The sequence below is a fragment of the Strix aluco genome, chromosome 1 (assembly GCF_031877795.1).
Source record: "Strix aluco isolate bStrAlu1 chromosome 1, bStrAlu1.hap1, whole genome shotgun sequence".
NCBI classification, from domain to species: domain Eukaryota; kingdom Metazoa; phylum Chordata; class Aves; order Strigiformes; family Strigidae; genus Strix; species Strix aluco.
In genome coordinates, this window is record NC_133931.1 from 37,414,415 (window position 1) to 37,427,580 (window position 13,166).

General features: G+C 37.3%; 1 protein-coding gene across 2 annotated transcripts in view; it reads right to left on the reverse strand.

Annotated features, from left to right (window-relative positions):
• C1H8orf34 (chromosome 1 C8orf34 homolog) overlaps positions 1 to 13,166 on the reverse strand; it is a 175,459-nt gene that overhangs the window by 126,534 nt on the left and 35,759 nt on the right. For both annotated transcript variants that reach the window (XM_074847240.1, XM_074847232.1), the window contains exon 4: positions 5,276 to 5,404. In XM_074847240.1, the coding sequence (XP_074703341.1) occupies positions 5,276 to 5,404 (129 nt within the window). The remainder of the gene's footprint in view (positions 1 to 5,275; positions 5,405 to 13,166) is intronic.

The following is a 13,166-nucleotide window of genomic DNA, read 5'->3' on the forward strand; positions in this document are numbered from 1 at the left end:
TAAATGTTAATGGCGTTCTATTCAAGTACATCTTCCATAACCACAATGTAAGTCATCAGTGGTTTCCTATAGTGTAGAAGCTGCTAAATGAAACCCCATTCTAATGTGTTTCAGAGACTGCTAAATACGTTGAAGTAGTTCATGATGTATATATTAAACTTCTCACATCCCACATACTCGCAGGTTCATCCACAAAACTGAGGACATGATTTTAGCGGTTTGTTAACATATTCTGACCTTTTTTTGAACTAGTTCTACCCTTATTGTTATGAGTGTTTTACTCTTGTTCTTATCTTCTTCCTCATAAAATATAAACAGAACATAGGCTTTTACGTTTCACTATTTTATCTTTTTCTTAAAGGGGTAAGATCATGCTTATCTTTTTTAAGCTATGCATAAACATCAACTTATTCTAACATTATGAGAAATAACTGTTTGAGATACTCTGGAGGGACTCAAGAGATCTTTCATTCTTGGAGACATTCAAGAGCCATAGACATGGTCCGGGACAGCTGCCTCTAGGTGCCCAAATTGAGCAGTGGAGTTGGAACAGATGACCTCCAGAGGTACCTTCCAACCACTCTGTGATTCTATGATTCTCTATGGTTTTCAGCAATATTTCCTACTAGATTGCAGATGGCTTTCTTATTTACTAATTATTTATTTATTGATTACTCCCCTTCCAAATTAAGAAACCAAAGAGTACTTTTTTCATATTGGTTATAGCTAGATACCATTATTTCTGGGATTTCCTCCAACTAGCTGACCTGGATTGGTTACCAAATAGCTTTGGTTAATGCTAACTTACTACCATTTGCTGACCTTAAAATGTCCACTGAATACAAAGCATGATAATTTTGTTTCTTCCCCTCTGATATGTATTATACACCTGGCCTTAACAAGGATTCAAACATTACTAACAAAATGTTGGTTACCTCTGTTTCAAGGCTATGTGTAATTATGAAAAAGTACCAATCTCACAGTAAAACACATTAAGTGTCATCGAATGCTGTTACCACGTGTAAACCGGAACTCACACATTTTCAATACGCACCCTAATCCAAACTGTTCATATAAAAGATGTAAAGTTGTTCATAGAGCAGGCAGACTTCACACCTACTTTGCAGCAAGCTCTTGCTGATTTAGTCCTCTTTTTTCCCACTCAAAACACTCATAATTCACTGTTTTCCCTCTCTTGTTATCTATTTTTCCATCCTCAGAAGATGGGGAGGTGAAGACAGATATATTCATGAGGAAGATCCTTAGCTATACAGGAAGTTTTAACTGTCTTTACAAGGCAAAGAGGCCAGACAGGGAAATACAAGAGCATACATCTGAAACAACATGGAACTTTTCTTACTTATGCTCAGCTGAGGAAGAAAGATGACAGCAATAAAGATGAGAGACCTTGCAATCAAAGAAAATGAAACAGGCACAAGTGAAATGCAGTATATTCCTGTATGTTTCTTCATAAACCAACATCTCCCCTAAATACTTGAATTGATAGTTCAAAATCCACTTCAGTGACACACAGCTGATTGTAGAAGCAAGTGAAACCCAGGTTTCCCACACTGGTAGGCCTCTGGAAAATAGTATATTTAAATCACCAAGCTCCAACACACTTAGACCATAATTATGGCAATAGTCTTCTACAGTCTCTCAGAACTCATAAGATACTTTTAACATTGAGTGTGAAGTCACTCTTGGTTTCTCAGGATCTACTGCAGCACAGAATTACTCACATATTGTCTTGATGGGGCTTGGGAGGAGGGCTCCAAATATAAGGAAGTTCAGTTTTAATTGCTAGGAGGACTGAACATAGGAAAGACCAGACATCCAAATGCCTGAGCCTCACTTTCCAAAGCTTTCAGACAGTTCTAATTTTGTGTGAAGTGCACAGGTTTGTCTCAAAGCAGATATCTAAACTGCACAGTGAATGAAGCAATAGCAACTAATTTAATTCCCAGGCTGTGTCAGCTGCATAGCAGGCAATGAAGTCCAAGAAACTCACTACATGATCCAAAGCTTATCTTTAAAAATGGAAATGAATTCCAGGACTTGATGGAAAATTCATTGAACTTCAAACATCTGGTTTTATGTGGCACTCTTCCCTTTTAAAATACTGAAGAATGAAGTGAGAGAATGCTGTAAAAAGCCACTGATACCACACTGTGATCATTTGCAAATTCAGCTATTTGAGCCTGGTGTCTGTTCCACACTGCTTCAAAACAAGAGTAGTATCAAATGCAGCATGAGAGTCATACATGCTTGTAAAATCAAAAGTACTAACTAGCCTGCCCAAAAAAAGCATTAACATTGCAGAAGGTAGCGACAGGACCTTGTCATGGCTTTTGTAAAATTCATCACACAGGATGCTTGTTTGGGTACAGCACAGAATGAGTTTCACGTGTCATACTTTTAAAGTTCTAGATGTGTCTATTCATGGAAACCCTCTAAGATATTTTCTTATGTGCAATCTGTATTCTATCTTCAGGGGAACAATAAAACCACATTTATTTTCAAAATTGTATTTTTTCTTTTTTTCCAAACTTTTCACGTTTTTCAGTTTGAATTTTTATATCATCCTAACATGCAAGAAATCACGGCACAGAACAGATTCATTTCCTGAAATGCTCTGAAAATCAGGAGTACAAAAACTGGAAACAAGGACATACATCTTAAAATTAATCTGATGTGTTTAAATGATACAATCAAAAAGGCTAAAGTGCAAAATAAGTAACTACTATCAAAGAGAAGGTACTATATATACACTAGAAAAGGAGGACAAAGTAAAATACAGAACTATTACATCAAAGAGAAGAAAAGCAAATAACAGATGATACAAAGAAATCCCAGTGTTCAATACTTTCACTGCTTCAGTCTTTACAAAAAAAATTAATGGTGGCCAGATGCTTAACACTAGTGATTTTAAGAGGAAAAACTGCAAGCCAGATGACAGAAAACTGAAAGATATTCTGATGAATCAGATACATTCAAGTTGGCAGAGTTTTGTGAAATTCACTCTAGAGCACTTAACTAACTAGCTGAAGAAAGCTCCACTCCGTTAGCAACTGTCTTTCAGGAATGGAGCAGACAGAAAAGCGCAAATACCATATCTTTCTTTGGAAAAGAAAAAGGGAAGACGTGGGGAACTACTAGCCAACAAGCAAGAATATTTGACAGAACTGTTAAATAAACAATTTAACAACATCTAATGGACAGGAAAGGTGGTAAGAACCAGCCAAGATGAATTTATCAAGAATGAATCACATCAAATCAGTCTAATTGCTTTCTCGACTGGGAAACTTGCCTAGTGGATAAGAGGAGGAACTAGATGTAAAATACTTCAGCTATAATAAGACTTTGTTTACTGTTCTAGATGATACTCCAGTAAACAAATTAGAGAATTACATTCTAGATGAAATGACTGCAAGGTAGATCAACACCTGGTGGGAAAAAATGAACTTACTGAGTAGCTTTCAAATGCTGATTGTCAGATCTGAAATGGAATCATGAAGAGGTCTGACAATATTTCCATTAATGATCTGGATGAAGAAATAGAGAGCACATTCATGAAAGTGACCTTAGAATCAGGCTGCAAGTGATTCAAAGTACTCTGGGGGATAGGATTAAAATTCCATATTATCTTGATAAATCATCAGAAAACATCAAGTACTAGCAAGAAATAGTGAAGAATGTTTCATTTGTGAACTAACTATGAAAAGCTGATTCCAACAACCAGGTGACCAGCTGACCAGGTACATACACCTCCAGTCCAAGTGTAGGACCCAGAAGAGCTGCAGTGGTTTACATTCCAGTTAGAAAACTCTGTGGCAAAGAGAGGTACAGAATGCTGCAAACTGTGTTTTAGTTATAAGGAAGCCAGAGCTCAGTGGAACCTACACAATATTCACAAGGAAAGACAAAGATGTAGGATTGAAGAGTGGATTTAGTCCTTTAATATTGAACTCTTGCATCTGATTGGTTTGCATCTCCAGACAGTGAATAAATAACCCTTTCTGAAATAGAAAAAAAATTGTTTCTGTATCTGTGTTATGCTTGGTTACAAGCCTCTAAAAGACAAAGGCTTGAAAACGACACTCGCACTCATCACAGTAACACAGTCAAGCAATAGTGGGGCTGTAAATTAGAAACCCTGATCAGAGGTGGTTTAGCTCCTTAGAGGCAGACAGACCAATTTACTAGAAATGTATTTGCAAAGAGCCCTGGTAACTATACTACTATAGTTAATATAAATATGAAACTTTCTCAGAATATAACTGTGATCAACCTTAAAGATTTGGGAGAGAGGGAATTTGGGCAAAATAGTTTAGGTATTTGACACAATTTGGAAAAATGCTGAATCTCAAAATTCTCCACAAAATGATCTACCATTCTTCATTCACCTCTGTTTCTGATCTCACCATCTGCAATTTCTCCAGTGAATTCAGGAAGTGCCATGGATAAAATATGATGAGAGGAGAAAGTATTTCTCATTCAAATGTCTCCCACACCACGCCATACTTAGTTTTCATGTACTATGGCAGAGAGTACTTTTCATACTTTGATAATTATTAGTAGTGTTTGCTCCCACCAATGTACCTCAGAATTCTCTTCCGCGGGAAAAAAAAAAAAGTTATTCCTCATCATATCCAGAGTAATTCTCAGAGTTATTCCTCACATAAGCATGCTATTTTTTTAAACACTGCTCCTGTTTGACTATGTCTTTTAAAGGATAATATTGGAGTTTTGTTATGAAATAATTGGCTACCATGTTTCTGAGTATTTATTGAGATGCTTTAAAATATTTATTTGAAGTGCTTTTGAAAACTGTAAGGAATTAACTGGGGTCAAGGATACAAAATACTTAATTGTTTTTCAATGACAGATCTGATCTCCATCAATGACATTAAGGTTTCACAAAGGCTAATCCAATCTAACTGCTACCACCCAAAGGAGCAGTCTCACTGCAGCACATTCCCACCATTTTCCTTAAACCAGTCTCTTGTGTTGATCTCTTGATGAGCTATTCACCTCACCAAACTGGCAGAAAACTAATGTAACAAAAAAGGAGGTGCAGGGGAAGTAGTTTCATTCAGCAGGAGAGCTGCTAAATTATCTCAGACATCCTGTAAATCTCATCAACAGGAATGTAATTGCTGATGTCAATGAACTTGGTCTTTACTGAATAGAAGACCACCTTCTTGATATATACTTCCAAATTACAATTCAGTCTGCATGGTTACATTAAAAAAACTAAAATCAATCAACTTACTGCGAGACAGATTCTCAAGGGCTTTTCCAAGTTTTTTGCTCTCTTGAAGAATATGATTTAGTTCATCAAAATCATGGTTCTCCGGTTTTGTCCTCCAATCCCATTTAGGATGCTCTATTGACCTTGGCACTAAATATACACAGATATATAGATGAAGTTTAGATTTGGTAGTTCGGACTCCTACAGTAGAAAAAAAGCTGCACAATGAGTTTACAAGCTCGAGTAGCTTCAGCAGAAATTACTTAACTATCCTCCTAGTTTAATAGCTGGAAATATTTTCTTTGGTCAATGTGAAGTAAAAATGAAAACTTCTATGAACAAATCCATAACTGGGATGATTCTTGCAACTCAATTAATTGTTAAACACGAGTAATTAATATTAACAATTAAAAATAATATAATAAAAATAATGCAGTAACAGAAAAATGTAATAAAAATATTGCATATGAAGGTACTTAATTACATCAAAATAGAATTCTATGTCCTAGGGGCCAATAAGGAAAAATGTCAAAATGAAAATGAGTAACTGGTACTTTTGGCTTTGCTAGTCATTTTATCAAAAAAAGAAATATTTTAGACAAAGCTTTTAAAACAACATGTATATACAATTTATTTTTTAAAAAATCATAAAGTGTAGACAACATAGTTAATAAAAACGGTGAAACAAAATATATCCCTACTGTTCATGCTGTATAGCCTATAATCTTTACTCCAATACTTAAACAAACTCGAGCTGTGGGAAGCACAGCCCTGAGCTTACAGTCTCCTATTCATTATCTATTACCAAAACCTTTGATTTAATTTTAAAATAACAGTTTCTCAACTGCTGAGCTAACTTTACCTACAATGGCAGGGAAGAAGAGAAGGATTTTGTGGGATATGTAGAACCCACAATGAACAGAGCTGCACTGACCAACATGAACATTTTGAACGATTTGTAGAAATGAAAACAAAAACAATGCTGTCTCTGAAACTGCAGTTTAACATGTTCTTTGAACTAAGCGATCTGCTGCCTTTGCCACCAAATGCAATTGTTGGGTTGTCTCCAAACACAGCATTACTGTGCTGAGAACTGCACATGTTTGTGAAGTTGACGATACCTAGTCCACATTCCCAACAAAAAGGACCAGTTGCATTTATTAATGGTTGCTAACTATTCACTCAAAAATAAATTCAAAAACAAAGCCTATAATGTCCAATATACCCTGGCCAACTCTGAAATTTTTATTTACTATTTTGACAGCTGTCAACTAATTTATGCTTACAAATTTCATTACATGCCAAGAAGGAAACTTGCAGACTCCTACAGATCATGAAAAAAAAGTGGTATCATAATCATTTGAAATTTCAGAGTGCTTTTATGATGGTATGGGGAAATTATGCTCAGACTTCGAGTTCTGGTAGCTATTATAAAATGTGTTAAGTAACTGTTGCTATTGAAATTTGCCTTATTGCTGACTGCCCTCTGCTCCACTTTGGATCAACTCCACAAGCGAAAGTTGAAGTTAAGTCAATAGCCATCTCTTCCAGGTAAAGAAATGGGACAATGGTATGTTAAGTCCTTCTGTCACAAAGAATGTGATTCCATCTCCCATAGACATAAATCAAGCCATCTTCAAACTGGACATCTGTACATAGTTTGACAACCCAGAGTATATTCAGATCTGTAACTCCTACTCAGGAACCTGGGTAAGTATTATGGAAGTTAATACGTCAGACTGCAGTTGCAGACATTCTCAAAGACAGAAGACAAAAGAGATATTAAGAAGGACCTACTGAGATAAGAGTAGGAGAAGAGAGACACAGGAAGCCTCAATAAGGAGGAGGGAAGAGAGGGACAAGTTGGAGTGTCACAGTCTCGTTCTGCTTTGTGTTCAAAAAAGACAAGTCATGTATTGTCTTCTGAAGACAATGGAAATAATGAGCTATGGTGGTTCCTAGTGAATAGATACAGGCCTTAAGCTATTACAGTATGACTACAGTATGACTAGTTTCTACTGATGGACAGCCTATAATTTTTGTTGATAATTTAAATGCCAATCATTTAATTCATAATTCCCTGGTTAAGAAACCACTATGTTCATTAAGTTATCTAAATTTTTGTGTGACCACAACTTGCCTCCATTCACAGATCCTAGCATAATTAACCACAGACCCTAGCACAACTTCAGTATTTCTCATCCTTTTTCTTATTTACAGAAAACAAAATGTACCATCTAGCATTTTTTCTAAACTTTTACTAACTGTAAATATAAATATTTAGCAAACTAGAAAGGAAACTCTGAAGTCTTTATTTTCAGCTTTATATTTTTACTTCAGTTTTATATTGAGATCACATGTTCCTTTACTGTTATCTCATGCTTTTTCAGCCATCTCATCTTCTCCCTTCAGTGTACCAACACTATACTCTACAGCGTCACTCACTCTAGCCTACTAGCAGTTTGACAGACTTTTCTTTCCATGATTATACTGAACTCACCACACCCCATAAATCTCACAATAGCACCAAAACACAAACAGGCAATAATTTAATACAGTAGAACCATGTACAAAGATGACCAAATGTTACAGCTTCCAGGTTGCAGAAAATTTCAACAAGCTGGAATTTGATATCATGTCAACTTGAAACCAACAACATTTTCAAAATACCAAAGGACAGAATTTTTGAGAAACTATACGATTTTGAAATAAAATTTGTAATGGGACAGAAGCTGAATGAAACAAACATAAGTTCTACTCAACAACTGTGGAGCTTCCAGGATCAGCAACTGCAGAGTATACAGACCAACCTGTATCAGGATAATGAGAGTATCAAGACTCTATCCTTGGAAAGTAGGGAACCCTGCTCAAGAGACAATGATCTGGTCCCTAGTTTCAGAGAAATGTCCCACAAACACAGGAAGCTTGGACTGTATCTCACTAGACGGATGGTGGGAAACCAGTCAAAAACAGCATGGAAATTTGCTCTGCATGCTGGTGTACTGCAGTCTGTGTTTCAGTGAAGCATTTCATACTTCAGTGAAAATGTATCAAAACAGATATGCTGTCATGGAACATTTCTGAGTTTCAACAGAATTTGTTTCAACAATAAGTTTGGCTCATTCTATTGAGCCAAAACTGAGGGGGAAGTTAAGTAGAATTAGAACTGACAAATATTTATTACTTCTAGAGAAGACATAGTTCTTCCTTACCTACTCTTCCAACTAATGAATAGATACTAAAATTAAAATCTATTTCATTACATCACGTGGCATGTGTCTGCCCTTTCAAAGTTCATTTTCTGCCTGCTTAAAAATGTTTTTAAAATATAAACTTGTATCTTCCCAACTATAGGATCAACAACCACTAGTCATTTTCAAAGGGATGGCTTTTTGCGAAGCATGCAGAACTGTATAAAGACCATATGAACCTTCCTTGAGATCTTTTGACATACATGGTCTTCTTCTGTATGTATGAAGTCCATCATATATCATTTCCATGCATATGTCACTACACATTTAGTGAAATCCTTTCATAATATTTTGACTCTCTTCTTTATTATATTCACTCATTCCTTAAAATCATAGCATCAGTAATTTTAAATCCCTCACCACACTACCTGCCACAACCTCATCTCTGTTATTTGAGAGTTTTATATAACACTTTCTCTTGAAATTTTTTTCCTGCAATTCTACATCTACATCATAGCATTTGTATATGAATATTTAGGTTTTCCCTTTATGGAGCTGAGATTTCCCCATCTCATCTTAGAAGACTTCAAAGACATGTTTTCTAGTGTTTCTGATTTTCTGGTGGCACACCCCTCCAACAAATGCACATCAGATTCACCCACAGATGCGTTATGAATTCTGTCACAAATCAGCAGACCTTTATTTTCTACTGGATGATGGTACGAGATCGGTACTCTTTTTATCTACATATACATGTCTTTTCAAGACAGAATCAGATCAGTTGCTCATTAAATCCTACATTTCATTAATACATTGTATGACCATCTTACATCTCAAAGAACAAAAATGTGTTATTATTGAGCATAAAATTATTAATGTATTTAAATCTCACAATAGTATTCAGATTAGAGTTCTTTGATAATACAGCCAAACTGGTTTACACAGTACCTGGATATTAAAAGGCTAAGAGAACCATGGCCTACAGTCCTAGACCGACCAAAGGCAATTAGAAGTACACAACATTGTAACTGTAAATGGGACATGGTGAGAATGGTCAACTGAAGCAGGGTGAAAGGATGATCTGTGATCTGATTTAACACGAAGGTAGTGAAGAGATCAACCTACTTTGCCTAAAAGTAGCTAGCTGGGAAGCAAGAAGTCTGTTTCACAAACTATTTAGAAACTTCCAAATTTGTTCTTCTTCAAATACAGAATGTGATCATCTAAACATTTCATTAAATATATTTATATATACACACACGTGCACACACACTAGGAGCCCTTCACACACTTCAAGCCTCTTCCTTGCCAGACAGCAGCAGCACCTTCTGCTTAATTCTGGTTTTGCACACACCAAACAAGTGGTCCAATCCCTCAGATACCAGGGTTTCTTGTTTGTGCATTTGTTTCAGGTGCAGCTGAGATTGTAACAGGCAGAAGGAGGAACTGGAGGAATCTTTGCAGTGAAAAAGTTGAATGTATAAGGAAGAGATCTGTGCAGGAATAATATGCACACTGCAGTCAACATCAGCTCTGCTGAAGGAAAAAAAAATATTTCCTAATTAAATAAATCAATTCCCCTGATGCTTCCAAAGATTCCTATGAAATGACAATTCTCAGTTCTCAAACTTACGAGTTCAGAATCATTTGAACAAGATAGTTGTAAGACAAAAGCTCTGCAATAGAACATATTACAGCTAATGGACTCCATTAAATTTTGGGTTTGTTTTGGCAGTTTTGGAGGGGGGGTTTAGGTTGCTGGGTGTGGGGGTTTGTTTGTTTGTTTTAAACACAATTCTGAGAGTAAGTCTTTAGGTCTCAGCAGGCCCAAAACTGTTCTCAGTTTCTGTTTCTCAAATTCTGTTTCTCAGATGAGTCCTTACTACCTCTTTGGAGAGGCTTTGGAAAAAATGTACAAGACTCAAAAATGTTTTGAGGTACAAGCTAAAGGCACAAAACAAATGGAATATGCTGTGCACGTCTGGACAGAGTAATAAACAGCTTCTGAACATGCTTGCTTTCTGCTGATCTGAGTGATTGAAGTGATATACAGTATCCACTGACGCTGGCATAAACATGGCAAAAAAAGTCGAAAAAACATCAGTATTAATTTGGTTGTTGGCAGAAAATAAGATATGGCAAAAAGGCACGTGGCTGAAACCAGCCTCTGCCATAACAATTTAAAAAAATGCAGTGCAAATACACAAGGTATTTTCAAAAAGTTGCAGAGGCAAGTATTTGTGGGGGTAAGTCCCAAAAATAATAGGAGGAATCAAAGTTTAAAACAGTGGTATGGACAAAAAAATAGGAAAGGGCATAAAACAGAAAAGCATAGAAGCAGAGGATAATTAGTCTGGAAAGGACATCTGAAAGTCTTCTAGCCCAACCTGACACTCAAAACTGGTCCATTGAGGGCAGGTTACTCAGACTATCCGATTGAGTTTTGAGTAGCACCCAGGATGGAGATTCCACAGCCTCTCTGGACAATCTGTTTCAGTGTTTGACCACCGTCGCAGTATAATTTTGTTGCCTCTTGTCCTTTCACTACACACCTTTAAGAAGAATCGGCTGTCTTCTCTACCAAGCTTCAGTTGATGGTAACAACAAAATCTCCCCTTAGTTTTCATTTCTTCAGGATGAACAAACAAACAAATTTCCTTCAGCTTTTCCTTGTCCATCACATATTCTAGCCCCTTCATCATCTTGGTGGGCCTCCACTGGATGTGCTCCAGTACACACCATCATCTATCATGACGTACTCTAGATGCCATCTCAAAAGTGTGAAATAAACACTGCTGGCTATACTCTTGCTAATGCACCTAGTATGCAGCTCACCTTCAGTACTGCAAGAGCACACAGTCACAGCTGGTTCATATTCAAGTTCTTGTTCATCAGCACCCCGGGTCTTTTTCTGCAAAGCTATTTTCCAGCCATTCAGACCCCAGTTTATACTATTGCTCAGAGTCATTCCATCCAAGATGCAGGATTTTGCATTTGCCTGTGCTGAACTTCATGAGGTTCCTCTCAGTCCATTCCTCAATCCTGATGAGGTCCCTCTGAATAGCAGCCCTACTACCCAGAATACAAACTACTTCCCACAATTTGGTGTCACCTGCAAATCTAAGAGCACATTCTACCTCATCATCCAGGACATTAAGAAAGCCTTTCAAATGGCATTGGTCTCAGTGCCAGTCCCTTAAGCATGCCACTAGTGATAGGCTTTCCAGCTGGACTTCGTATTGCCAGTCACAATCCCTTGAATCCAACACTTGAGCCAACTTTCTACACATCTTCTTGTCCACTTATCCAGTCCATATCTCACCAATTGAGTTATAAGAATACTATGGGAGACTGACAAAGGTTTTGCTAAAGTCAAGGTATTAAACATCCACTGCTCTTTCTCTAATTACAGGGCCAGTTACTCCATTTAAGAGGGCAATCAGGTTGATCTGATCAGGCATGTATAGTCGCATAAATTCATGCTTGCTGTTCCCAATCACATTTTCCTCCTTCTTGGGGCTGGGAACACGTTCCAGAAAAATCTGCTCAATAACCTTTCCAGAAAGTGAGGTTTAGCTGATCGGCTTGTAGTCCCCAAAGTCTCCTTCTTGCCTTTACTCAAAATCAGTGTGACCTTTGCCTTTTTCTAGTCATCAGGAATCTCCCACAAACATCATGACCTTTCAGTGATGATAGAATTGCCTTGCAATGACAGTAGTCTCCTCTCTCAGCATGCTCAGAAAGAATCCCATAGAGTGCCATCTATGTATGTATGTTCAATTGCCTTAAGCACACCCTAATTCTATCTCCCTCTGTTGTGAGTAAAGCTGCACTCCCACAAACTCTGCTGCTAGACTTAGGGACTTGGGTAGCTTGAGAGCAAGCCTTACCAACTGAAGAGCATTATTAGATGCCCTTCAGTCCTCATGGACAGATCCTTGAGTCCAGTGTTATTATGGATGTATTAATCATTTCCTTGCTTGACATGTGACCTGGTAGTTTAGAGTGCCCAGCCTCCTCTCTGTCCTCTCCTGGGACAACCTAAGAAGCAACAAGCATGACACTTGTAGTAGGCACACAAATGAAGGGAGTGACATCATGTCACACTCCTACCTGGGATAAAGACTGAGAATTTGAGATCTCTAGGAGATGGCATGGAAGTTACTTGACATGTATCACAGGGTCTGAAGTGCAAGCACAGGGAGGGAGGAGAACACAGTATGATGACAGGAACAGCTCACAACACCCTTGGCCACTGTTTCTAACAGTGTATCTCCATAAATTGTTGTTATCCAGCAAAGACTGTTAGATTAGACACAGATTATGAGTGACTATGACTGTTTCTCTGAATATCCCTATTTACTCTTGAAAGTGAATTAAAATCCACATGCTTCTTTTGGACTGAATTAAAAATTCATGTGCCCATAGAGAGGTACAGTGGAACTGATGATCAAATTTCAGTCTTCTGAAGCAGGGGATGTGCTTCATGAAGAAGAAACAGAGACACATGCTCCATTTCCAGAAAAAATAATCCACAAATCTTGCTAGGACAATACAGTCCTGAGAAAAGCTGTGCTATGAGACACAGCTACCTGTACAGCTATTTTTCACTTGTTACAGTTATTTATTCTCAATTAAAAAGGTTTCATAATTACCCAAAAGTACAGTGTCTGCATTGCATAAATCTAACATGATTTACTTTACCCATTGCTGTGCTATAT